General features: G+C 43.6%; 1 protein-coding gene across 1 annotated transcript in view; it reads left to right on the forward strand.

Annotated features, from left to right (window-relative positions):
• Nucleotides 1-26,920, forward strand: part of me1 (malic enzyme 1, NADP(+)-dependent, cytosolic) — a 495,261-nt gene that overhangs the window by 105,191 nt on the left and 363,150 nt on the right. Inside the window, exons 2-3 of the mRNA XM_072245832.1 lie at nt 8,291-8,424; nt 19,306-19,455. Coding sequence (XP_072101933.1) covers nt 8,291-8,424; nt 19,306-19,455 — 284 coding nt within the window. The remainder of the gene's footprint in view (nt 1-8,290; nt 8,425-19,305; nt 19,456-26,920) is intronic.

Genomic DNA, 26,920 nt, shown 5'->3' on the forward strand with positions numbered 1-26,920 from the left:
GCAGCATCAATGGAGGGGAATAAACAGCCAATGTTTCGGGCCAAGACCCTTCAGTGGGACTGGAAAGGAAGGGGACTGAAGTCAGAAAAAGAAGGTGGGGAGGAGAAGGGAGGGGAAGGAGTTTAAGCTGTCAGGTGATAGTTGAAACCAGGGAATGAAGAAAGAAGCTTGGAGGTGATGGGTGGAAGAGGTAAAGGGGTAAGGAAGAAGGAATCTGATAGGGAAGGGCAGTCGGACCATAGGAGAAAGGGAAGGAGGAAAGGGACGAGAGGGAGGTGATTGGCAGATGAGGAGAGGAGAAGGGGTGAGAGGGGAACCAGAGAGGTGAGTAGAAAAGCAGAGAAGTGGGGGAGGGGGTAAATTACCAGATGTTAGAGAAATCGATATTCCATGCCATCAGGTGGAATATGAGGTATGGCTCCTTCAGCCGGAATATGTTCTCATTTTGACAGTAAAGGAGGTCATGGACTGACGTTGTCAGCATGTGAGTTGTACTGCAATGGGTGGCCACCAGGAGGTCCTGCATTTTGCGATGGTAGATTTGTGTTTGGTGGTAGGATCACATTGTAGATGGCAGAAAGGATAGAGAATGATAGACTGGATACAGAGGCTTATGAGATGATGGGTTGGACAAGAGAAATCCTTTCCCTGTTAAGGCAGCGGGAAGATAGGGTGAGGGCAGTTGTGCAGGAAATGGAGGAGATGCGGGTGAGAGCAGTTTCGATGATGGTGGGAGAGAAATTCTGTTCTTTGGAAAAAGAAGGTAACCTCAGATGTTGTAAAATGGAAAGTCTCATCATGGGAAAGATGTGGTGGAGGCTCTTCCTTGAATATAAACTCTGCGGCCAATTTATCAGGTACACCAGCTCGTTAAAGTAAATATCTAATCAGCCAATCATGTGGCTGCAACTCAAAGCATAAAAGCATGCAGGCATGGTCAAGAGGTTCAGTTATTGTTCAGATCAAACATCAGAATGGGGAAGATTTTGACCATGGAATGATTGTTGGTGCCAGACAGGGTGGTTTGAGTATCTCAGAAGCTGCTAGTTTCCTGGGATTTTCACACACAACAATCTCTAGAGTTTACAGAGAATTGTGTGAAAATAAAAAGCATCTAGTGGGCAGCAGTTTTGTGGGCAAATATGCCTTGTAAGTCAGAGAGGTCAGAGGAGAATGGCCAGACTGGTTCAAGCTGACTGCAAGGTGACTGTAACTCAAATAACCACGCATTACAACAGTGGTGTGCAGAAGAGCATCTCTGAATACACAACTTGTCGAACCTTGAGGTGGGTGGGCTACGGAGCAGAGGACCAGACTGGTTCCACTCCTGTACCGAATAAAGTGGCTATGAGTGTACATTATTGTCTAATGTTGAAAACCATAAGAGCAGAGGAAACAGAAGCAAGAGGTGCCATAAATAGGATCGTAAGCCGTGTTTATAATCTGATTTATTACGTGCGAGGCATGAAAATTGCAAAAATAAACAGTGCAAAGGACAAATAATGAGGTAGTGTTCATGGGCTCGTGGACGATTGGGAAATCTGATGGCGGAGGGGAAGAAACTGTTTCTGGAAGGTTGAGTGTGGGTCTTTAGGCTCCTGTTCCTCCTCCCAAATGTAGTAACGATGAGCCGGCATGTCCTGGGTGTTGGGGGGCCCTTGTGATGGATACTGCCTTCTTGAAGCATCGCCTTTCGAAGGTGTCCTGGACGCTGGGGAGGCTAGTGCCCATGATGGAGCTGGCTGAGTTTACAACCTTCAGCAGCTGTTTAACACTCCTGTGCAGTGCCCATCCCCGCCATACCAGACGGTGATGCAACAACTTAAAACGCTCTCCAAGGCACATCTCTGCAAATTTGCAAGAATTTGTTGGCTCAAGTCTCCTCAAACCCCTAATGGAATGGAACAGCTGGTGTGGATTGTTTTTACCTTTCAACCGCATCTTTCACCGGACTCACCACCTTGCTGCGCTGAGCTTGCACCGTGTCCGTAAGGAGCTTGTACGTTCTCCCCTTGACCGTGTGGGTTTCCTCCGGGTGCTTTGGTTCCCTCCCGCGTTCCAAAGAGGTACGGGCCAGGGTTAGTAAGATTTGGGCATGCTACGCTGGCGCCAGAAGTGTGATGACACTTGTGGGCTGTCCCCAGCACGCAGATTGTTGAGGCAAATGGTACATTTCGCTGTATGTTTTGATGTACATGTGACAAGTGAAGCTAGCCTTTAATCTTCATGACCCTCTACTCTGGGGGTTTCCAACCTGGGGTGCACAGGTCCCTCGGTTAATGGTAGGGGTCCTTGGCATAAAAAGGATTGGGAACCTCTGCTCTAAATATCTGAAGTTAACATACTGAACTGCACAGCTAACTCGAATGGAAATTACACCAGCAGCATTTGTTCCACAGTCAGCGCAGCAGTCGCTGTCCAAGCTGTCATCTCCTGTTCCCCTCCAGTGACCCTGTGGGGTTCTTCTGAGGTCTCTATAGTGCAGACCCCCCCCCCCCCCCCCGCATGGATTGTGTAGAACAGCACAGCTACTGTTTAGTTCTAATTAAGAAACAACCTTGTGCTTTTTATTTAAAGAATTTTTGGCTGAAGTAGCTTTGCGTTCTTTCTGGGGGTGTGTCTTGTCCAATACCAAGCGTAAAAGTAGCGTATCATAGTCGGATTTCTAGGAAATTTTGTGTAAAAATTTTTCTTGGACTTGAGCAGGAATTTCAAAGTCTGAAATAGAAACTAGCCAAGTGTGTGATTCGAAGACTGATGCTAATGATTGGGCAGGCTATGTGAAATCTCCTGTGACTGTGTCTTCTCAACAGAGCACCTTTAGAAGCTTTGAGCATACCATGTTTCATGATGCAAAGGCTCTTTGTTTCTCTTTACCTTCTGTCCCCAATGGGTGTTGCTGGAAATTGCTGTCTGTGTTCTGGATGATGTTGTTTAAGTTTTTGGGGTAAACTGACAAGTGAACTACACTGCTACAGTATGTATCACCCAGGCTACTAACTGTGACAGATCAGATGCTTGACTGGTTAAGGATTGTTCTCAAGGAAGAAATTTTACCGTTTTTACATAAAGGGACTTCTGGTTTAAGATGGTGTAGATGAATTTCAGCAACCTCTGGCTGGTGGCTGATGAAGCAAGGAAAACAACTAAATACTTTGTTAATCACACTCTTTCTGGTAAATGATAATCACAAACAATAGTCTGTAACTTCCCTTTGGACTTGGAAGCAATTCGATGTGGCAGAAGCGAGGCAACAGGCCCATCACCAAGAGCGAGGAAGACCCAAGCTTGGATCGATTTAAGCACCGGGCCGAATCAGAAAGGTTGGGTGCAGGCTGAATTGAGGCAGTGGGCTCCAGGCCTCAGAGCTTATCGAGCTGACAAAACCCGACGTTCGGACGACGATTTAGGTGTTGGGCCGGTTTGAAAAGGTCAAGGTGTCGGGACCCAAGGTGAGGGTTGGGCCGGATCACAGGAAAATAAAGAAACACAACATAATTTATGAAAAACTATACATAAACAATGACTGACAAACAACCATTGTGTAAAAGAATGCAAATTCTGCAAAGCAGGAGTTGGTAACCAATTTCCCCCGGGATCAATAAAGTATGACTATGACTATGTATTACTGTAAACATGAGCTGGAGAGTTGTGAGTGCATAGGTTGTGGAATTTGTTCAGTGTTGGGCTGAGTGAAGTTATCCCCTGTGGTTCAGGAGCCTAATGGTTGAAGGGTAATAAGTGTTCCTGAACCTGGTGGTGTGGTGCCTAAGCCCAGTGGTATTAGCAAGAAGAGAGCCTGGTCTGGATGGTGGATGCTGCTTTCTTCTGGCCATGGTCCTTGATCAGTGGAGGGGAGGGCTTTGCCTGTGACAGACAGCACTTGTCCACCACTGTCCAGGGTTTTGGATGCTGGTGCTTCCGTACCAGGCCATGATGCAAACAGTCAGTATACTCTCCACTGCGTATCTCCTTCCCGATTGTGGTAGTGAGAAGAGAGCATGGCCTGGATGGTGGGGCTCTTTGATGAGAATGCTGTTCTTCTGCTGGCCTTCCTGTTGTCATTATGTACAGTGGAATTCCTCCTGTAGCAAGATACTTGTCTGTGGAAAGCATACCCTTCCATCTGATTGCCTCATCCCCCATCACTGGCTAACACAATAGTGATAAATCCCACTCCCCCTTTAGAATTGCTCTAAATTTACTCTGATGAGTAAACAGCCTTGGGTAACTGTGGTTTCTTTCATATTATTCCAACTATTCTCTGTGGAGCAACCTTGCTGCTGATTAGTGAGTGACTGCAGTTTTAAACCTTGGACAGGCTGATGTGTGCCTCTGAAAAGTTTAAAGATGGCAGTCTTTGCAAATTGGTCTCTTTTTTTAATGGAAATGTTTCTCTGAAATCTTAATGAGTGAATTAAAATTAATCCAATTTACGAGAGAGGTTTTGGAACAATTCTGTGCAATCTGTGCAGTTATATGCTAATATTTGTTTCTGGTGATGTACATGGTGTAAGTGCCGTGTAGAGTGAATAAAACGCAAAACTAGTAATAAATGTGAAGTTCTTTTCTAACCGATGTTGGATCAGGGCCTAAATTGTTACTTGTAGCTTAACTTTCTTTATGCTTGTCTGTACGTTTGCACAATCAGCTATTTGTCTGCAAATGTTCAGCGGATTGTTAGCTATTCATCATTTAGCTGGTTCCGTGTTTCTTTGTTGGCCCGAAATGTCACAACAGCATGAATCAGGACCATTCCTCCTATCTCACTGGCTGTTCCTATCGGAGAAAATTCCCTTATCTGTCCAGCTCAAAGAAAAGCTGTTGGAGTGGATTGGTTACAATTATTTTTTTTAAATTTAATGATACTTATTTATTGAGATATAGCGTGGAGAGCCTCGCTGCCCAGAAACCTTGTATTAACCCTAGTCTAATCACGGGACAGTTTACAGTCCCCTACTAGCCGGTACGTCTTTGGAATCGGGAAGGAAGCCTGAGCACCTGGAGGAAACTTCTGGGGAAATCATACAAACTCCAAACAGATGGCACCAGGGATCGAACCTGGGTCGCTGATGCTGTAAAGCGTTGTGCTAACCACTACGTTACCGTGCCGTCTCCCATGGCACGGGTCCTTCCAGCCCAACAAGTCTGCGCCACCCAATTACACCCACGTGACCAACTAACCCGTACGTCTTTGGAAAGCGGGAGGACCTACAAACTCCTTACAGACAGCAGCGGAATTGCACCTGGGTTTCTGGCACTGCCGTAGCGTTACAATAATCACCATGCTACCTTGTTACCTGCTCACTGGACTTTACTGTTATTTCTTTGTTCTGAATGTCCAAACAAAATGGCGGTAACCAGACAGTCTGCTTCTCATCTTTGACTTCCGAGGAACCATCCGGACAGCGTCACTTCCAGAGCCAACAACGAGCAACTTGAAAGTAGCTGTCAGTCAGTCAGTCACAAATAAATAAATAAATAAATAAATAAATTAGCAGCATCTTTTATTCTCCATACAGCATCTATTTCAGACTTTCACACAAGAGTGATATTTCAATGACCTGAATCTTTAGATCTGTTCAAACATTTGACCTTTTTAATCCTGATGAACGAAGACTTCTGAATAGGTTTGTTGTAACTTATTGCAAAAAATAAGATTTCTGTTGTATTATTTAGGGATGCATGGTAGAGTAGTTTACATACAAACATAGAAAATCTACAGCACGTTACAGGCCCTTCGGCCCACATTGTTGTGCCGACCATGCAACCTACTCTAGAAGCTGCCTAGAATTTCCCTATGGCACAGACTTCTTTTTCTAGGCTCCAGGTACCTATCTAAGAGTCTCTTAAAAGACGCTATTCTATCTGCCTCTACCACCATCGCTGGCAGTTTGTTCCATGTACCCACCACTCTCTGTGTAAAAAAAACTTACCCCTGACTTCCCCTCTGTACCTACTTCCAAGCACCTTAAAACTATGCCCCCCCCCCCCCAGTGTTAGCCATTTAGCGTAACACTATTACAGCACCAGTGATCAGGGTTCCCGTCCATACAGACGGAGTTGCGTATTAAAGTCAAGTTGGGTAACTTCCAACTGAGTTAAGTTGAGGAGCGGCATGGTAGTGTGATGTTTAGTGTAAAGCTATTACAGCCATTGTGACCTGGGTTCAATTCCCACTGCAGTCTGTAAGGAGTTAGTATATTCTCCCCACGAGCGTGTGCGTTTCTTCTGGGTGCTGTTTAGTAGATTAATTGGTCACACAGGTCTAGTTGGGTGGTGCAGGCTCATTGGTCTGGAAGGGCCAGTTACTGTGTTGTATCTAAATAAACTAAAAAATAACATTTTCTGGTACTGTAGTTTGCTTCTTTCAGTCACCTCCCCGCACGTGCCCTTATGAAGTGAATGGTTTATTTGTGTGTTCTGCCAAAAATGGCCTAAAACAAGTCAACAATGCTTTGTTTAGTTGCGTTGTCACATCTGGAGGGGTGGGGGTGGGTGGAGTCTGCAATGTGTCAGCTCCTACTACTTATTAAATACTGCCAATGGTGTGTGTCTTAAATAGCTTCTGACAACCAAGCCTGGCCTTCGCATGTGGCTTAGCTATTAAGTCTGGTGGAGCCATCTCAACTGACAGGGGAAGGAGCAAAGATGGGATTCTGGAGCCTTAAAACCAGTCCCTTCGGACAGATGGGGCTTGTCAGCCATGACTGCTGGCTTATCTAGGAGAAAGAGAACTCTGATTTACAATCCCGAGGAAAAATCCAGAGCTGGAGTCCCTAGGGCAGTCCTATGTTGAGTTCTGGCTGGAAACTCCTGCCAAACTGTATCGGTCTTCTCTGTTCCTTTGGATTTATCAGCGAGGAGAGAGGGAGCCTGTTGCATGGACAACAACCTGCTCTCCATATCGTACTCCCCCGGCTTGCGTATTATGTGCACAGCTAGGAAGCAATATTCATGGTCGATCCTGACCAATGGAGGACCTCCATGCATTAGGGAGCAATGTCCACGGCCAACCCTACCTGCGGACTGCGCCTACCCCTCTGATATTCCAGTCATTATTTTATCACTGTTGACACATTTACAGTTCTTTCTTGAAAGCAAATCCATTGCTTCGTTGAACCACCTACTGAAACTTTAAGGAATTTCTTGGCACTGTCACCCAAATTCTGACTCTTCTTTCCACAGTTGCGTTGGGGAGGTGTGTTGAACTTTTCCATATGAGATTAAATTAGGATCCATAATAAGGGAAAAGCTGGGCCTGTGTTCTCAACTGCCATTGGACTGTGGTATTTTCACACTCTATTATCCCCTGTAATAACTAGTTTCAATCTGCACTTTCCACTTATTGAGAGCCGCGAATTATTGCCTCAGTACATGGGACGAAATCTCCCGCTGGATAAACACGCTGGTTTTGAAAATAATATGGTATCAATTTTAGCTTTTATGCATGAAGTTTAACTTACTTAAATATTTTGGCATGTTTCCACCTGTAATATTTAGCTAATTTGATACAGTCTTTGGATCAGGGAGGATCACTCTCGACGTGCTCCTTGTGCGTAGCATTGCAAAGTCTCCGACCATTGTGCACCTGGGCTGCCACTGTCTCGACGATACGGTGGCGTAGCAGTTAGTGCAGTGCTCAACAGTGCCACTGACGGGGGTCAAATCCTGCCACTCTCTAAAGGAGTTTGTACACACTCACCGTGACTCTACAAATTTGCTCTGGGTGTTCTGCTTTCCTCCTACATCTCAACGACATATGGGTTAGTGTTAGTAAGTGGTGTGCTGTGTTGATGCCGGAAGCACAGTGCCATTTGCAGGCTGCCCCAACCAATCCTTGCACTGTGCTGTTCATTGATGCAAATCAACACGTTTTACTCTATGCTTCGATATACATGTGACAAAGCTAATCTTAAATCTGTAAACTCAGCGGGGTTTAGAGATTACAGTGTACCTTTACTTCTCATGTGTACATCAATAATAATCCTGATTCCATTCGGTCTGTACACCCCGTATTCCTGCAAGGAATGGAATAAACTTATTGGCGTGGTGCCGCCAAGAGGAAACCTACACCGTCATGGGGAGAATATTAGTTTTCCCAGCTGGCACTTAGGTTCCTGATGAAAGGTCTCAGCCCAAAGTGTCAACTGTTTATCCTTTTCCATGCCTGACCTGCTGAGTTCTGTTAGCAATTTTTGTGTGCGTTACTCTGGTGTTTAGGTGTCAGTATTGTAGCAAAGGTGATAATTCCGGGGGTGAATATGTTTTTTTTTTCCTTCCCTCCTAGGGCATGGCCTTTACGTTGGAGGAGAGGCTCCAACTGGGCATCCATGGATTGTTACCTCCCTGTGTTCTTAGCCAGGATGTTCAAGTCCTCCGAGTGCTGACGAACTATGACATGATAAAAGATGATCTTGATCGGTAAGGTGAATAAAATTTTATGTGGAGATTTAGAAAGAATGCTGAATCTAATGTGAAATGCTTGTTTGTTTTTCTAAAGCTGAATAGTCCGCAATAAGATCGTAAGACATAGGAGCAGAAATATTTTCTGTTTTGTAACATCTGAATATTGTTCAAAGGTTCATTTTATTGTCGAAGTATACATGTACAATACAACTCCGATATTCTTCTTCTTCAGATAGCCACGAAACACAGGAAGACCGTGGGTGTTGATGAAAGAAACTCAGATTCTGGTCTCAATATACTTCCCTTTGCTAAGGATATTGATGCTAAGGCTTACTTATTTATCGTGTTTGTCCAAATGTTCATTGGAATGCATAATTTTATTTATTTATTTAGGGATATAGCGTGCAACAGGCCCTTCTGGCCCTTTGAGCTGCACCACTCCACAACCTACCTGGCCTAATCACAGGACAATTTATAATGACCAAATTAAACTAATGCATATGTCTTTGGACTGTGTTAGGAAACCAGGACACCCGGCAGAAACCAATACACTCACAGGGAGGAATGTAGAAACCTCCTCACAGAGGTTTTCAGAAATGAACTCTGAACTTTGACACCCTGAACTGCAATAGTGTTGTGCTCCCCTGGTGCCCAACAACTACACGACCCAAGTACGTGCTGGGGCTCTGACCCAGGTACGGTGGGGGATATGGGGAGAACATCGGCCATAGTGCCTCTTGCTTGCATGGACCTCCAACCCAGGGGCTTGCCGACCTGGGAGGTCATGCCCTCATGCTTCCGGCCTGCATGGATGTTCAATCCCAAGATTTGCTCTCTCTCACTCTTTCCCAAGTCATCTTTGAAGATCTTCCCGGCTGCCCATCTGATTTAGCAGGTCATGGAGTGAGCATCCAAGATGTTCCTTGAGCCATTGTAAATTCTACAAAGTCAGCATGGTTTCCTTAAGGAGAAATCTTGCCAGAATAATCTGTTGGAATTCTTTGAGGAAGTAACAGGCAGGATAGACAGAGTCAGTGGATGCTGCTTAATAGGATTTTAAGAGGCCTTTTAGAAGGTATTGCACATGAGGCTGCTTAACAAGGTAAGAGCTCATGGTATTGCAGGAAAGATACTAGCATGATTGGCAGGAGGCAAAGTTTGAGAAGAAAGGGGGTCTAATCTGGTTGGCTGGCAGTGACCAGTGGTGTTCTGCAGGGGCTGGTATTGGGGCTGTTTCTTTTCACGTTATATGTCAACAATTTTGAAGATGGAATTGATGGCTTTATGGCAAAGTTTTCAGACAGTACAAAGATAAGTGGGGGGGGCAGGTAGTGTTGAGGAAGCAGGGAATCTGCAGAAGGACTTGTAATTATACAGACTGTAAGAATGGGCAAAGAAGTGGCAGATGGAATATCATGTAAGGAAGCGTATGCTCACACACTTTGTAGAAGGAATAAAGGCATTGACTATTTTCAAAATGGGAGGAAAATTCTAAAATCTGAGGTGCAAAGGGACTTTGGAAGTGTTTGCGCAGGATTCCTTAAAGGCTAACTTGCAGGTTAAGTCGGTAGCAAGGGAGGCAAATGCAATGTTAGCATTCGTTTTGAGAAGGCTAGAACATAAGATAAGAGGAAGGATGTAATGCTGAGGCTTTATAAGGCATTGGTCAGACTGCACTTGCAGTTCTGAGCGCTTTATTGAAGAAAAGATGTGCTGGCATTGGAGGGGGTCCAGAGGAAAATGATTCCAGGAATAAAAGGGTTAATTTATGAGGAGTATTTCATGGCTCAGTGCCTGTGCTCGCTGGAGTTTAGAGGAATGAGTGGCATCTCATTGAAGCCTTATCGAATGATAAAAGGTGTAGAGCGTGTGAATGTGAAGAGGATGTTTCCTCCAGTGGGGGAGTCTAGGACCAGAGGACACAGCTTCAGGATAGAGGGATGTCCACTCAGAACCAGGAATTTGTTTAGCCAGAGGGTGGTGAATCTGTGGAATTTATTGCCATGGACAGCTGTGGATACCAAGTTATTGAGTATATTTAAAGCAGAGGTTGATAAGTTCTTAGTTAATCAAGACATCAAAGATTACAGGGAGAAGGCAGGTGAATGGAGCTGAGGGATTATAAATCAGCCACGATGGAATGGCAGAGCAGACTCGATGGACCGAATGGCCTAACTCCGCTTGTGTGCCTTATGGTCTTTATTATGTATTTAATATTTACTTATTTGTTTATTTATTGAACAATCATTCTACTAATTTATTATTTTTGTATTTGCATAGTTTGTTGTCTTTTGTGCGTTGGTTGTTTGTCAGTCTTCATAGTTTTTAATTGATTCTATTGTATTTCTTTGTTCTACTGTGAATGTCTCAAGAAAATGAATCCCAGGGTAGTATATGGTGACATATACATACTTTGATAGCAAATTTATTGAGAACTTTGAAATGCATGCTCTGTCCTGGAAGTGATACATTCAAACTTGTCACATAATCAAGAGAATTGATCAAACCTTTCCATCCCTATCACATCCTGGGGAATCGTGAAAAACTAGTGCAAACAGGGGAAGCTTGATAAACAGCATACTGCACCTTCAGCTCAGGATGAAGTAGTGAACAAATGCGCTATTGTGTCTTTGCACATTAACGTAAGCACTTAACGCGATGCTATTACAGCTCGGTGTGCCCAAGTTCAGAGGTCAGTTCTGGTACTGTCTGTAAGGAGTTTGTACGTTCTCCCTGTGCACAGATTTCCTCCCACAATCCAAAGCTATGCCGAGTAGCAGGCTGGCTGGTCATTGTAAATTATCCTGTGATTAGGCTAGGTGGGTTGATGGGCGGCATGGTTTGTTGGCCAGAAGGGTCTGTTCAACGTCGGATCTCTGAATAAATAAAAATAAAATAAAATATCAGTCCACCTTTCATCAAAGGTTATCAACATGGGATCATCCCGGCTGTGGAGCTAGACAAGCTATTCCAATCCATCTGCAATAACAGAGAAGGATTAGTGCTTGTTCTCAGCTCCATTTAAAACTTGTCCACGCTCTGGGAACCTGTCCCATGCTGGCTCAGAGAAACCACACGTGCGCTGGTGTTGAGAACCTGGAAGGATTGAAGCATGTGGCGAGCCTGCCTTTTCCACTAAGTACTTCCTGCCCACATGTTTATCTACATATATCTGACCACATTTTAAAATTGCACATTGGACCAGAAATATACTGATGGCCTGATCACCTTGTGTTTTTTTTGAGTCCTATACTTGAAAGCAACAAATGATTAAGAATCTTAGACACAAACGCAGGAGATTCTGGCAATGCTGGAAATTCAGAGCAACTCACACAAAATGTTGAAGGAACTTGGCAGGTCTATTTAAAAGCTTTGGCCCGAAATGTTGACTGCATATCCTCCTCCTTAGATTCTGCCTAACCTGCTGAGTTCCACCAGCATTTTGTGGGTTATTATGAATCTCTAATTGTTCAATGCAAACTAACGTAATAGTGGCCACTTTATTAGGTACAGGAGCAGACCCCGGAGTCGTCTTCTGCTGCTGTAGCCCATTCATTTCAAGGTTCAATGCGTTTTGCATTCAGAGACGTTCTTCTGCGCACCACTGTTGTAATGCATGTTTATTTGAGACATTATTGCCTTCCAGTAAGTTTGAACCAGTCTGGTCATTCTCCTCTGACTTCTATTGTTAACAAGGTGTTTTCACCCACAGAACTGCTGCTCACTGGATGTTTTTTTTTATTCTTTGCACCATGCTCTTAAAAACTGCTGTGCGTGAAAATACCAGGGAGGCCAGCAGTTTCTGAGATACTCAATCCACCCCATCTGGCACCATGGTTAAAGTCACTGAGATCACATTTCTTTCCATTTCTGACATTTGGACCGAACAACATCTGAACCTCTTGACCTTGTCTGCATGCTCTTATGCATTGAGTTGCTTTCATGTGATTGGCTGATTAGATATTTACATTAAAGAGCAGGTGTACAGATGTACCTAATAAAGGGCCACTGTTTATATTTTATCTTTAATTAAAATTTATCTATTTAAAATTGCAGTTACTGTTTCACAGGCATGGGTGTATAAAGTGACAAAGGTGTGACTGAAATACTAGCTAAGACCAGTGCAAGTTCAGTTAATTCTTAATGAAATAAGTATTTTGTAATGTAATCTGATGAGCTGATGAAGTTAAAGGCACAAATTGGAGGCAAAACGCAGGATTGGCGGTGCTAGCTCGAAGGGCCGAATGGCCTACTCCTGCCTCTATTGTCTATTGTCTATTGTTTAATGTCATTTCCAGCATGCAAGTGTAAGGGAGAACAAAACAATTGTTACTGCAATCTGATACAGCACAAAAAAAGCACAATAAGATAAAGAACAGAATAAAAAAATACAATAAATATAAATACATAAGGTGGCTGACAGGACATGATAAAGTAGTAGTGGTTGGGGTGTGTATAGAGGTGAGTTAGTGGGCGGAGATGTTGATCAGCCTTACTGCTTGGGGAAAGTAACTGTTTTTTTGTGTCTGGTAGCCTATTCCCTGATGGGAGTGGGACAAACAGTGTGTTCTTCAGTTTGCTTCTGTTTTCTTGTTTATATTTTCATTTGGAAATGCAGTGTGGAGTAGGCCCTTCTGGTCCTTTAAGACGCAGCGCCCCGCAGCCCCAAACAACCCTGATTTATCCCTAACCTAACTGGGGAAAAAAAAAACTTCAATGGCCAATTACCCTACCCAAAATGAATTTGGACTGCAGTAGGAAACAAGAACACCTGGAGGAAACCCACACATCTCACGGGGAGGATGCACAGATTCCTTACAGATGATGATAAAATTGAACTCTGAAGGCATTGCGCTAACCTCTACGTTACAGTGGTGCCCGTATATTTAGCTTTTACAAAGTGTGTGGTTGGCCTTAATTTATCAGTCTCTAAATGGATAGAATTTCATTACAATAAGTAAATCCTTCAGAGACTGCTGTAAGTGCAGATGTTCCTTTTGCCTCAAGTCCTGACTGCCAAAAGCTCCATTAAGAAAGAGCATTGGAACCGTTCATTTGTCTTGGTAAACAATGAGTACCACTGAATGCAGATGCTGTGAAACTAATTCTACTTAATGGTTGTCAAAGAGGAATGGAATGTGAGGGAGGGGAGTATAAAAGCAGCTGTGGGTGGATTATCTGTACCTGACGTATCAAAGCTGGTGCAACAGGAGACTTCGGTTTCCTCTCAAGCATCTTGCAAAGAAATCAGGGTGATATTATGACTTAAATTGCTAGCCCACACATACTAGGCTCTCTCAGATTCCCGTCTGCTGGTGATGTGTGTGCTGCTTTCTCACATGCCTGAAGTGAGAACTTTTTTATATACCGTCCTTCTGTTTCACAGCTCAAAGTAAATTTATTATCAAAGTGCGTACATGTAAAGATTACAAGGTATCAAAGTTCAAAGTATGTCCGTGTCACCATATACAGCTCTGAGATTGATTTTCTTGCAGGCATTCACAGTAGAACAGAAAAATACAGTAGAGTCAATGAAAAACTACACACAAACATTGACTAACAACTAATCTGCAAAAGATGACAAACTGCAAATAAAAAAAAACCCAAATAATAACAAGGGAAAGTCTGCTGATGCTGGAAATCCGAGCAACACACACAAAACGCTGGAGGAATTCAGCAGGCCAGGCAGCATCTGTGGAAAAGTGTACAGTTGATGTTTTGCGCTGAAATGTCGACTGTACTTTTTTTCCATAGAGGCTGCCTGGCCTGCTAAGTTCCTTCGGCATTTTGTGTGTGTAACCCGAGTAATAACAGGAAGCTGTAAGGTATCGGACCGTAGGACCCTACAAGTATAGAGAAAAAACGTAGAGAGGATCATTTGGGTCTCTCCCCCCGCCATTGGTGATGTTTACCGGGAGCATTGTATACGAGGGTCTGAAGCATTGTTGATGTTTTCTACCACCCACCTCACAATCTGTTTGACCCACTACCAACAGGAAGGAGGTACAGGAGCACCAGGACTAGGACAGTCAGACTGGGTAACAGCTTCTTCCCTCAGGCTGTGAGACTGATGAATACCCTGCAACCACCGAGGTCTCGTCACTAGGACAGCGAACTGTTCACTGTACTGTTTATTGTTTACGTGCTGTGCACTACATGCACTTAGAATTATATTCTATTAATTTATTTTGTTTTATGTGCTGTGTGTGATGTATGTCTTCTGGGTGCACCATGGTCTGGAGGAACGTTGTTTCATTTGGGTGTATAAGTACAGTGCCGTGTAAGATTATACAGCCCCCAACCATTTGTTCACATAAATAAGTATTACTACCAGGGATTTTGATCAATTTAACTGAGAATTTTTACTGGTGAATCAAATGCTCCTTTTTTCACAGTGGAGCCCCAAAAACAGGGAAAATTGTAAAGCATGAAAAACTAACAATTCAAAAATTGAAATGTCAGCTGTTCAAAAGTGTTCATCACCCTTTGTTCAATGCTTAGCTATTACAGCCTGTAGTCTTTTTGGATAAATCTCTATCAGCTTTGCACAACATGATGGAGCAAGGTTTGTCCATTCCTCCTTGCAAAATTACTCAAGTCATGCCAGATTAGTTGGGGAGTGGTGGCGGACAGCAATCTTGAGGTCTTGCCAGAGTTGCTCAATCGGTTTGAGGTCAGGTCTCTGACTGGGCCACTCAAGAACATCAATTTTCTTTATTTGAAGCCACTCCTTGATTGCTCTGGCATTATGCTTTGGGTCAGTGTCCTGCTGAAAGATGAACTTCCTTCCCAGTTTAAGCTTTCTGGCAGAGGCGAGCAGGTTTTTATCCAGGATCACTCTTTTTAGCAGCATTCATCTTCCCATCAATCCTGACCAGATTTCCAGTCTCTGCTGCTGAAAAGCCTCCCCATAGCATGATGCTACTTCCATAATACCTGGCTGATGTGTGGTTTTAGATTTACACCACACGTACCGTTTGGTGTTGAAGCCAAAAAGTTGCACTTAAGTCTCATCCAACCACAATATATTCATCCACAAACTTATAGCCAGTGGCTTCTGCAGCTCAGTCTGGGTGACTGTTGGCATCACAGTAGCCTCTTACAAGTGTCATTCTTCTCCAGCGACTAAGTTTAGAGGGGTGGCCTGACCTAGGCAGTGTGGCTATGGTTTCAGGATGGACTACGCTGAGCTCTGAGGTATGTTCAGTGCCTTTGAGATGGTCTTGTACCCTTCCCCAGATTTGTGCTTCTCTATTATCATTTTCCTGACTTGTCTTGAACGGCCTTTTGTCTGCATTTTGCTTTGGTCTGTTGAAAATCTACCATGCTGTTGGACCTTACTGAGAGAAGGGATATTTATTCTTAATAATTCACTGAAAGCAGGTGATCCTCCAATTTTTTACATCCACACATTGGGTGAGTTGGTAAGGTAATATGCAGTATTGCACTTGAGGAAAGTTAGCGTAGTAATTACAAAGAGGATGAATACTTCTTCAACCTCAAAAGTTTGGTTTTTAATTTTTAGTAAATTGTTGAAAGATTTTGGAGTTTTTATTTTGTATATATCTCCAACTCCCGACTTGTACTTTTCAATAAACTTTTCGCGGAGTTGCTCAGAGTGTTCTTTTGTCTTCATGGTGTAGTTTTTGCCAGGACACTGACTCATCAGCAGATGGATCTTGCAGCTACAGGTGTATTTTTACAACAACCAATTCAAACATCTTGACTGCACACCAGTGATCTCCACTTAACTAATTATGTGACTTCTAAAACCAATTGGCTGCACCAGTAAAGATTTGGTATGTTATATTAAAGGGGGGGAGGGTCTGAATACTTATGTAATCAATTATTTTGTGTTTCATATTTGTAATTAATTTAGATCACTTTGTAGAAATTTGTTTTCACTTTGACACGAAAGAGTCTTTTTCTGTTGATCAGTATTTTTTAAAAAAAGCCAAATTAAATCCACTGTGATTCAATGTTGTAACAGAATAAACCATGAAAACTTCCAAGGGGGATGAATGCTTTTTATGGGGGGTGTGTGTGTTTGTGTGTGTGTGTGTATGTGTGGTCGGATGGCAATAAACTTGAACTTATTGTTGACTACACGAGTGTAGATTCCTTGCAAGTGAGTTGATATTTTATAAGATAATAAAAATTTAAAATTTAGCTTTATTTGTCACATGTACATCAAAATGTACTGTGAAATGCATTGCTTTGCATCAACGACCAAATGGCAAGTGTCGCCATGTTGCCAGCACCAAAATAGCATGCCAACAGTCCTCCAACCTGAACCATAATCTTGTGTCTTTAGGATGAGGGCTGAAACCAGAGGAATTCCATGTGATCACAGGGAGAACATTCAGACACCTTACCGTCTACAGGGTATCAAACCCTGGGCACTGTGAAGTGATTGCACTAAACACGATGCTCCCAGCCCACAAGACAGTATTTGGTACTGTGTTATCATACACTACCTTGGGATTATTTTCTTGTAACAATATACAAGAAAATAAAGAAGTATAATAGAATTTCATGAAGAACTATTCATGAACTGTCAAAACTGACAAATAACTAACATGCAAAAGAAGACAAGCTGTGTACATTAAAAAGATACTGAGAACAAGAGTTGGAAAGATTCCTTGAGAGTGTCTCTGCAGGTCACAGAATCAGTTCAGAGTAGTTCTCCATGCTGGTTCAGGAGCCTGATTTTTGGAGGGTAATAACTATCCCTGAACCTGGTGGTTGTGGGGCCTAAGGTTCCTCTCCTTCCTGCCCAGTGGTAGCAGTGAGAAGAGAGCATGACCTGGGTTCTGTTTGGAGAGATTGTCATTTGAAAGCAGAGCTGAACAAAGATGCTGTGGTGTTTAAACCTTCCTACTAATCGTTAGAGGATAGAACTGTGAAAAATTCTTTCTTTTAACTAGATGTGCAGATAAAGTACAAGTTACGTTACAGTTAGCAGTGTATGAGCTAGTGCCAACAGTATGTTACTAGATCACCATGTAGATTTTCGCAGTTGGATCTACCCTTTGACCTTGGCACAAAGTGAGGTCATTTCCATTGACTCTCTTGTTCCATTGAGGCTTTTTGGATTTTATTTTATTTAGAGATACAGCATGGCCCAAAGAGCCCAGCAACCTACCTGTCTAACTGCAACCCAATCACAGGACAGTTTACAATGATCAATGAAGCTACCAACCTGTATGTCTTTGGACTGTGGGAGGAAACTAGAGCAACCGGAGGAAACCCTCGTGTTCACAGGGAGGACGTACAAACTCCTTACAGATGATGGTGGAGTTGAACTCCGATGTCCCGAGCTGTAATAGTGTTGTACTAAGCGTCACTGAGGTCCACGTGACACACAAGGCAAATGGATTCCCTCAAGCCCTGTGATCAGAGTTGGAATAGGTTTCAATATCAGTGGCAACACACACACTCACCACTCCCCCCCCGTCTGGTTTCACCTATCACCTGCCACCTTGTACTTCTTCCTCCCCTCCCCCCACCTTCTTACTCTAACTTCTCATCTTTTTTTCCAGTCCTGATGAAGGGTCTCAGCCTAAAACATTGACTGTTGACTCTTTTCCATCGATGCTGCCTGGCCTCCAGCATTTTGTATGTGTTGCTTGGATTTCCAGTGTCTGCAGATTTCCTTGTCTTCAATATCACTGGCATATGTTGTGAAATTTGTTGTTTTGTGGGAGCAGTATAGTACATAGTAATAAATAAACTATAGATTACAATAAGAAATATGTACACTTAAATAGTGTAAAAATAGAGCCAAAAAAGAAGAAGAAATAGTGAGATAGTATATATAGGTTCAATGTCCATTTGGAAATCTGATGGCAGAAGGTAAGAAGCTGTTCCTGGAACATTGAATATGTATCTTCAGGCTCCTGTACCTCTTCCGTAGCAATGAGAAGAGGGCATGTCCTGGGTGATAGGGGTCCTTAATCATGGATGCCACTTCCTTGCGGCATCACCTCATCTCTCCATGGTGGGGAGGCTGGTGCCCATGATGGAACTGGTGGCAACTTTCTGCAGCTTTTCCCGATCCTGTGCAGTGGCCCCTCCATTCCAGATGGTGATGTAAGCAGTTAGAATGCTCTCCACAGTACGTCTGTAGAAATTTGCTAGAGCCTTTGGTATCTGACCAAGTCTCCTCGAACTCCTATGGAAATGTAGCTGCTGTTACATCTTCTTGGTAATTACCTCAATACGTTGGGCTTGGGAGAGATCTTCAAGGATGCTGACACTCAGGATCTTGAAGCTGCTCACCCTTTCTACTTCTGATCCCTCGATGAGGACTGGTGTGGGTTCCCTCGACTTCCTCTTCCTGAAATCCACAGTCAATTCCTTGGTCTTACTGACACTGAGTGCAAGGTTGTTGCTTTGTGACCTTCTGTAATACTAGCAAGACAGCCTAGTGCATTGATTCATGTTAAATCCACAACCTGTTCTTGTTGCCAGTTAATACATCTATAATTGTCAGGTGCAATCTGAATGCATGTTAAATTAGAGGCAGGGTTCAGTAAACTGTGGTAGAATGTAGCTCATTAGAATGAAGTATATTCCATTACAGATTCCCAATAGGCACCATGATAGCACGGTGGTTAGCGCGACACTGTTACATTTTGGGGCGATGGCGTTCAGAGTACAACCCCGCCGTTCACTGTAATGAATTGTACATCCTCACCATGACTGTGTGGGTTTCCTCCGGGTTCTCTGGTTTCCTCCCACAGCCCAAGGACGTACCAATTAGTAGGTTAGTTGGGGGCTTGCTGATGTAGTGCAGCTGAAAGGGCTTATTCTGCGTTGAATCCCAATAAATAAATAAATAATAAAGAATGCTTGTTTATGATTTTGATTAATTTTTATAATTTATTGCTTCAGGTACATTTTTCTCATGGCCCTCCAAGACCGAAATGAGAAGCTTTTCTACAAAGTACTGACGTCAGATATTGAGAGATTCATGCCGATAATTTACACACCCACTGTAGGCCTGGCCTGCCAACAATACGGACTGGTATTCCGCAGACCAAGGTAAACGACTGACTTTCGAAACAGAATTTGTGCTGTAATGAATCCGTACTAATAGAAGTCTATGGTTTGTTCTGTCATTCACATTGTAGCCATATATGTGCTGGTAGCATAGATTAGTAACATAGCCATAGTCATAGTCATACTTTATTGATCCCAGGGGAAATTGGTTTTTGTTACAGTTGCACCATAAATAATAAATAGTAATAGAACCATAAACAGTTAAATAGTAGTATGTAAATTATGCTATTAAATTATGAAATAAGTCCAGGACCAGCCTATTAGCTCAGGATGTCTGACCCTCCAAGGGAGGAATTATAAAGTTTGATGGCCACAGGCAGGAATGACTTCCTATGACGCTCTGTGTTGCATCTCAGTGGAATGAGTCCCTGGCTGAATGTACTTCTGTGCCCACCCAGTACATTATGTAGTGGATGGGAAACATTGACCAAGATGACATGCAACTTAGACAGTATCCTCTTTTCAGACACCACCGTGAGAGAGTCCAGTTCCATCCCCACAACATCACTGGCCTTACGGATGAGTTTGTTGATTCTGTTGGTGTCTGCTACCCTCAGCCTGCTGCCCCAGCGCACAACAGCAAACATGATAGCACTGGCCACCACAGACTCGTAGAACATCCTCAGCATCGTCCAGCAGATGTTAAAGGACCTCAGTCTCCTCAGGAAATAGAGACGGCTCTGATCCTTCCTGTAGACAGCCTCAGTGTTCTTTGACCAGTCCAGTTTATTGTCAATTCGTACCCCAGGATTCAAGATTCAAAGATTTAAAAAACTTTATTGTCATTTTAACGGTACATCAGCTCTGCAGGGCAGAATGAGACAGCATTTCCCAGGAGCAGTGTAATCATAACATAACAAACGCAACACTAAATAATAAACATCACAATAAATAGTAAAACACAACAGCCACATGTCAGTTAAAATCAAGTTATAAGTGTCCAGTGCGAGTTAAAAGTGTCCAAAAGCAGAGTCAGGTGGAGCAGCTATTTAGCAGTCTGACTGCCTGTGGGAGGAAGCTGTTTAGTAGCCTTGTGGTTTTAGTTTTGATGCTCCTGTAACGTTTGCCTGATGGCAGAAGAACAAACAGTTTATGGAGAGGGTGTGAGGGGTCTTTAATGATGTACCATGTCTTCTGGAGGCATCGACTCTGAAAGAGGTCTTGGACAGAAGGTAGGGAGACCCCAATAAGTTTCCCTGCTCCCCTAACCACCCTCTGCAAGGCTTTTTTGTTGACAGCACTGCAGCTGGAGTACCAGGTTATAATGCAAAAGGTCAGCACACTCTCAACCACGCCTCTGTAGAATGTAGTTAAGATGTTAGTGGGGAGTGATGCTTGTTTAAGCTTCCTCAGAAAGTGCAATCTCTGCTGGGCCCGTTTCACAATCCCAGTGGTGTTCCTGGACCAGGTGAGATTGTCCGAGATCTGCACCCCAAGGAACTTGATGTTTTCCACTCTCTCCACTGTGGAGCCGCTGATACTGAGGGGTGTGTGCTCAGGCTGAGACAATCTGAAATCGACGATCATCTCCTTGGTTTTGGTGACATTAAGCATCAAGTTGTTATCACTGCACCAGCTCTCTAGGTGTTTGATCTCCTCCCTGTACATTGTTTCATCATTTTTGCTGATGAGCCCCACCACTGTGGTATCATCTGCAAATTTAATGATCAGGTTCTCCTTGAATCTGGCTGCACAGTCGTGTTAGCAGTGTAAACAGCAATGGGCTAAGCTCACAGCCTTGTGGGGATCCAGTGCTCAGTGTGATGGAGTCAGAGATGTTCCTGCCAACACAGACAGCCTATGGTCTCTCTGTCAAGAAATCCAGAATCCAGCGACACATGGCAGTGCTAAGGCCAAGCAGCGACAGCGACAAGCTTACTCCAGTAGGCACAGAAGATTGTTTATTTATTTAGAGATACAGTGCAGAACGGGCCCTTCCTGCCAACCAAGTCGTGCTGCTCAGCAACCTACTGATTTAACCTTAGATGAATTACAGGACAAATTACAATGAGTAATTAATCCACTAACCAGAATGTCTTTGGACTGTGTGAGGAAACTGGAGCACCTGGAGGTAACCCATGTGCTCACGGGAAGGACAGACAAACTTCCTTGCAGAGAATGCTGGATTGAACTCTGACACCGCCCATGTCCCAAACTATAATGGCATCATGCCAACGCCTACGTTACTGTGGTGCCCCTATTTCTGAACCTGCAGATTCTGCAGATGCTGGAAATCTAGAGCAACACACACTAAATGCTGGAGGAGCTCAGCAGGTCAGGCAGCATCTACGGAGAGGAACCTTCTTGTTCTGGCTTCTTCCTGCTTCCTTTTCAGTACCGATGAAGAGCCTCGGCCTGAAACATCGACTGTTTATTCCCCTCCCTAGATACAGCCTGACTTGCTGAATTCTTCCAATGTTTTAAGTGCTCTAGTATGCAGATGCATTTTGGAATGAAGTGTGACTGTTCCTCATTGAACTGTGGAATATTCATATGGGGGTTTCACATTAAAATGGATCAAATCAGAACCAGAATCAAGTTTAATATCACCGGCATATGTCATGAAATTTGTTGTTTTGCAGCAGCAGTACAGTGTAATACATAAAATTACTACAATACTGCACAAAAATCCAAGCTATATTTATGTGCCTAAAACTTCTGCACAGTACTGTGTGTTGTGAACTTCGTTGCTTTGCAGCAGTTGTATACTGCAATGCATAAAAAAATTATGATCAGGTGCAATAAGAAATACATACAAATGAGTAAGAGGCGAAAAAAAGAACGCATAAAAGTGAGGTGGTGTTCATGGATTCGTGGACCATTCAGAAATCTTGAGAAGCTCTTTCTGAAGTGTTGAGTGAGTGTCTTCAGGCTCCTGTACTTCCTACCTGATGATGGTAATGAGAAGAGGGCATGTCCTGGGTTATGAGGGTCCTTAATGATGGAAGCTGCCTTGTTGAGGCCTGGCTTCCTGAAGTTGTCTTCAATGATGGAGAAGGTTGTGCCTTTGGGACTGATTGAATTGAATTGACTTTATTACTTACATCCTTCATGTACATGAGGAGTAAAAATCTTTACTTTATGTCTCCATCTAAATGTGCAATGTGCAATTTATAATAAATAGTACGTACAACAGGATAATTAATATAACTTAGAAATAGAGTTGTGTCAACATGAGTTAAGCAGTCTGATGGCCTGCTGGAAGAAGCTGTCCGGGAGCCTGTTGGTCCTGGCTTTTATGCTGCGGTACCATTTCCCGGATGGTAGCAGCTGGAACAGTTTGTGGTTGGGGTGACTCGGGTCCCCAATGATCCTTCGGACCCTTTTTACACACCTGTCTTTGTACATGTCCTGAATAGTGGGAAGTTCACATCTACAGATGAGCCAGGCTGTCCGCAGCACTCTCTGCAGAGTCCTGTGACTGAGGGATGTACAGTTCCCATACCAGGCAGTGATGCAGCCAGTCAGGATGCTCTCAACTGTGCCCCTGTAGAAAGTTCTTAGGATTTGTGGGGCCGTACAAAACTTCTTCAACCGTCTGAGGTGAAGGAGACGCTGTGGTGCCTTTTTCTCCAGACAGCTGATATGTACAGACCAACAGAGATCCTCGGTGATGTTTATGCTGAGGAACTTAAAGCCCAGATCCATTAATGTCAATAGGGGTGAGCCTGTCTCCATTCCTTCCGTAGTCCACAACCAGCTCCTTTGTTTTTGCGACTTTGATGGAGAGGTTGTTTTCTTGACACCACTGTGTCTGGGACTTCTCTGTAGGCTGCCTTGTTATTATTTGAGATTAGGCCAATCAGTGTAGAATCATAAGCAAATTTAATTAGATCGGAGCTGTTGGTGGCAACACAGTCAAGGGTATACAGGGAGTAAAGGAGGGGGCTAAGTACACAGCCCTGAGGGGCACCTATGTTGAGGGTCAGAGGGGCAGGAGTGAAGAAGCCCACTCTTACTACCTGCCGGCGATCTGACAGAAAGTCCATGATCCGGCTGCACAAGGCAGGGTGAAAGCCAAGGTTCTGAGCTTCTTTTTGAGCCTGGAGGTTATCATGGTGTTGAATGCTGAGCTGTAGTCCAAGAACAGCATTCCCACATAAGCACTGAGTGTACAACTCCGCCTTCTCTTTTTATCTGCTTTTATGACTGCCAGCTTCTCTTTGTTTATTGATGTGGATATGTTTTAAAAAATCACTGTTCTCTTCCATGAGTCCCCCTAGCTTGCATTACTACCTTCCTGGTAAATACACGAGAAGTATTCATTTCAGACCTTTCTAATCTCCTGTGGCTCGACACATAATGAGCAAATATGCTTTGAATAAATGACCTTTTCTTGTTAGCCGCTTTTAAGAGTAATTTGTAATGTTTATTTTCAGACAATGCCTCTGTGTTCTGTACAGTAGCAGTTTCAGTGGGAGTCATTTCATCGGGCAGTCCTTCATTTTCCTACCATACGATGGCCAAATTGGACTCCATGCCAAGAATTTGCTCTAAAATTGTAGATTGCACAGGGATTTATTGCAGATGTTGTTCCTCCTTAATTGTGACCTAAATCAGCCGTTGATCACCAGTATAAGGAACTGCCATTTTTGATCGCTGCCAAATAAATATCCTGAAGTAGTTGCGAATGTAATCAGAATTGGGTTCAAAGTTCACACTGGGCAGAATACGAAGGTGGGAAGGATTACAAGCTGGCAGATGATAGATGAGGCCAGGAGAGGTGAATGGGTGGGGGAGAGGGAATGAAGCGAGAAGCTGGGAGATGAGAGGTGAAAGAGGTAAAGGGCTGAAGAAGAAAGAATCTGATGGGCAAGTAGAATGGACCATGGGAGAAATGGAAGGAAGAGGGGAGCCAGAGGAGGGTGATGAGCAGGAGAGAAGAGAAGGGGTGAGAGGGGAATCAGAATGAGGAGGGAATGACAAAAAAGAGGAGGGAGGAAGCAAAAGGCAGGATCTCCTGGTGACCACCCATTTCATTTTGACTTCCCTTTCCCATTATGACATCTGTCCATGGCCTCCTCTACTGCCATGATGAGACCACACTCAGGTTCTTCTGTCCTTTTCCATTCTCCTCCATAGATGCTGCCTCACTTGCACTGTGAAACTACAAATACTTAGAAAAGCAATGAACTCATCTGAGTAAGAGTTTGAAACCCCAACAATACCGGCACCGGGAGACCAAGGAAGATTGTACAACTCATTTTATTTAAATCACTGGTGAATCAGTGCTTCCCCTCTCCATTTAAAGTTCAAAGTCAATTTATTATTGAAGCAGATACATGTCTCCATGTACTACCCTGAGGTTTATTCAATGTACTTATTTGTTGAGGTTTATTACCACTGATGTGTGGGCATGTGGCCAAGTGGTTAAGGCATTGGACTAGCTACCTGAAGGTCGTGAGTTCGAGCCCCAGCTGAGGGAACGTGTTGTGTCCTTGAGCAAGGCACTTAACCACACATTGCTCTGCAACAACACTGGTGCCAAGCTGTATGGGTCCTAATGCCCTTCCCTTGGACAACATTGGTGTCGTGGAGAAGGGTGACTTGCAGCATGGGCAACTGCCGGTCTTCCATACAACCTTGCCCAGGCCTGTGCCCTGGAGAGTGAAGACTTTCCAGGCACAGATCCATGGTCTCGCAAGACTAACGGATGCCTTTATTATCACTGATATATGTTTGAAAATTATAAATATATATATAAAAATATTAAATAAGTGGTGCAAAAAGAAAGCAAAAATAGTGAGGTATTGTCCATTCAAAAATCTGATGGTGGAGGGGAAGGAGATATTCCTGAATCATTCTGTGTCTATCTTGTATCTCTTCTCTGATGGTAGCAATGAGAAGAGGGCATGTCCTGGTTGGTGGTTGCCAACACCACTTAGACAGCCTTGGAGGTCAGAATCAAACCTTGTTTGCAGAAACTGTTAGCAGCAACATAGCTTCTGCAGATTATAGCACCAGAGGTGCAAGAGGTTCTGCAGATACTGGAGATCCAGAGCAACACACACAAAATGCTGAAGGAACTCAGCAGTTCAGGCAGCATCTATGGACGGGAATAAACAGTCGATGTTTCGGTCCACGACCCTTCATCGGGACCGGAAAGGAAGGGGGAAGAAGCCAGAGTAGGAAGGTGGTGAGGAGGGTGGTGGAAGGACTACAAGCTGGCAGATGATAGGTGAGACCAGGTGACGGGAAGGTAGAGGCTAGAAATCTTGAGCAACACATACAGAATGAGGTTGAGAGGAAAAATAAATCAGCCATTTCTGAGTGGCAGAGCAGATACAATAGTAGTCTAATTCTGCTCCTACGTCTTATGTCATAAGGTCTAATGGTCTAAAATGCTGGAGGAGCTCAGCAGGTTAGGCAGGAGGAGAATAAACTGTCAATGTTTTCACCTGAGACTCTTTTATCAGGACTGGAAAGAAAGCGGGGAAAAGCCAGAATGAGTTCCTTCAGCATTTTATTGTGTGTTGGTTGTAATATTGCCTTTACCAGTTTATCCTAATAGAAATGCAGAACAATAAATGGGAGAATTAAAAAAAAAATTCTATTGCAGTTAAAACAAATCAGCAAATTTATAATTGCACTGTAGAAATTGGACCATAGGACCATAAGACATAGGAGCAGAACTAGGCCATTCTGCCCATCAAGTCTGCTCTGCCATTCCATCATGGCTGATTTGTTATCCCTCCCAACCCCATTCTAATGCCTTCTCCCCATAACTTTTGATGCCCTGACTAATTAAGAACCTATCAACCTCTGCTTTAAATATACCCAGTGATTTGGATTCCGCAACTGCCCATGGCAATGAATTTCACTGATTTCGGTGAAACAAACTTCTCCTCTCCTCTCTTGTAAAGGGATATCCCTTTATTCTGAGGCTGTGCCTTCTAGTCCTGGACTGTGTGAGGATAACCTGCAGTCTTGTGTTAAATTGTGTAAGGCAATGGCAAGGTGGTGTAGTAGTTAGGGCATCGCTTTTCAGCACCAGTGATTGCCGATTGGGTTTTGATTTCTGCTGGTGTCTGTAAGGAATTTGTACGTTCTCCTCATGACCGCACGGCACTCCGCTTTCCTCCCACATTCCAAAGACGCACGGTTGTAGTTAGTAAGTTGTGGGCATGCCATGTTGGCATCAATTGCACAGTGACGGTTTTGAGCTGCCCAGCACAGTCCTCATTCATTTGATTTTACACAAATTATGCATTCACCGTATGTTTCAATGTACATCTGATGAATAAATCTTATCCGTCTTTCCATCCAAGTGGCCAATGATTATTTGTTTATGCTTTCTATTGCTATAGCCCATCCACTTCAAGGTTCAATGTGTTGTGCATTAAGAGATGCTCTTCTGCACTCCACTGTCATAACACGTGGTTATTTGAGTTGTTGTCACCTTGAACCAGTCTGGCCATTCTCCTCTGACCTCTCTCATTAGCAAGCC

The sequence above is a fragment of the Mobula birostris genome, chromosome 2, assembly GCF_030028105.1.
Source record: "Mobula birostris isolate sMobBir1 chromosome 2, sMobBir1.hap1, whole genome shotgun sequence".
Lineage (NCBI taxonomy): Eukaryota > Metazoa > Chordata > Chondrichthyes > Myliobatiformes > Myliobatidae > Mobula > Mobula birostris.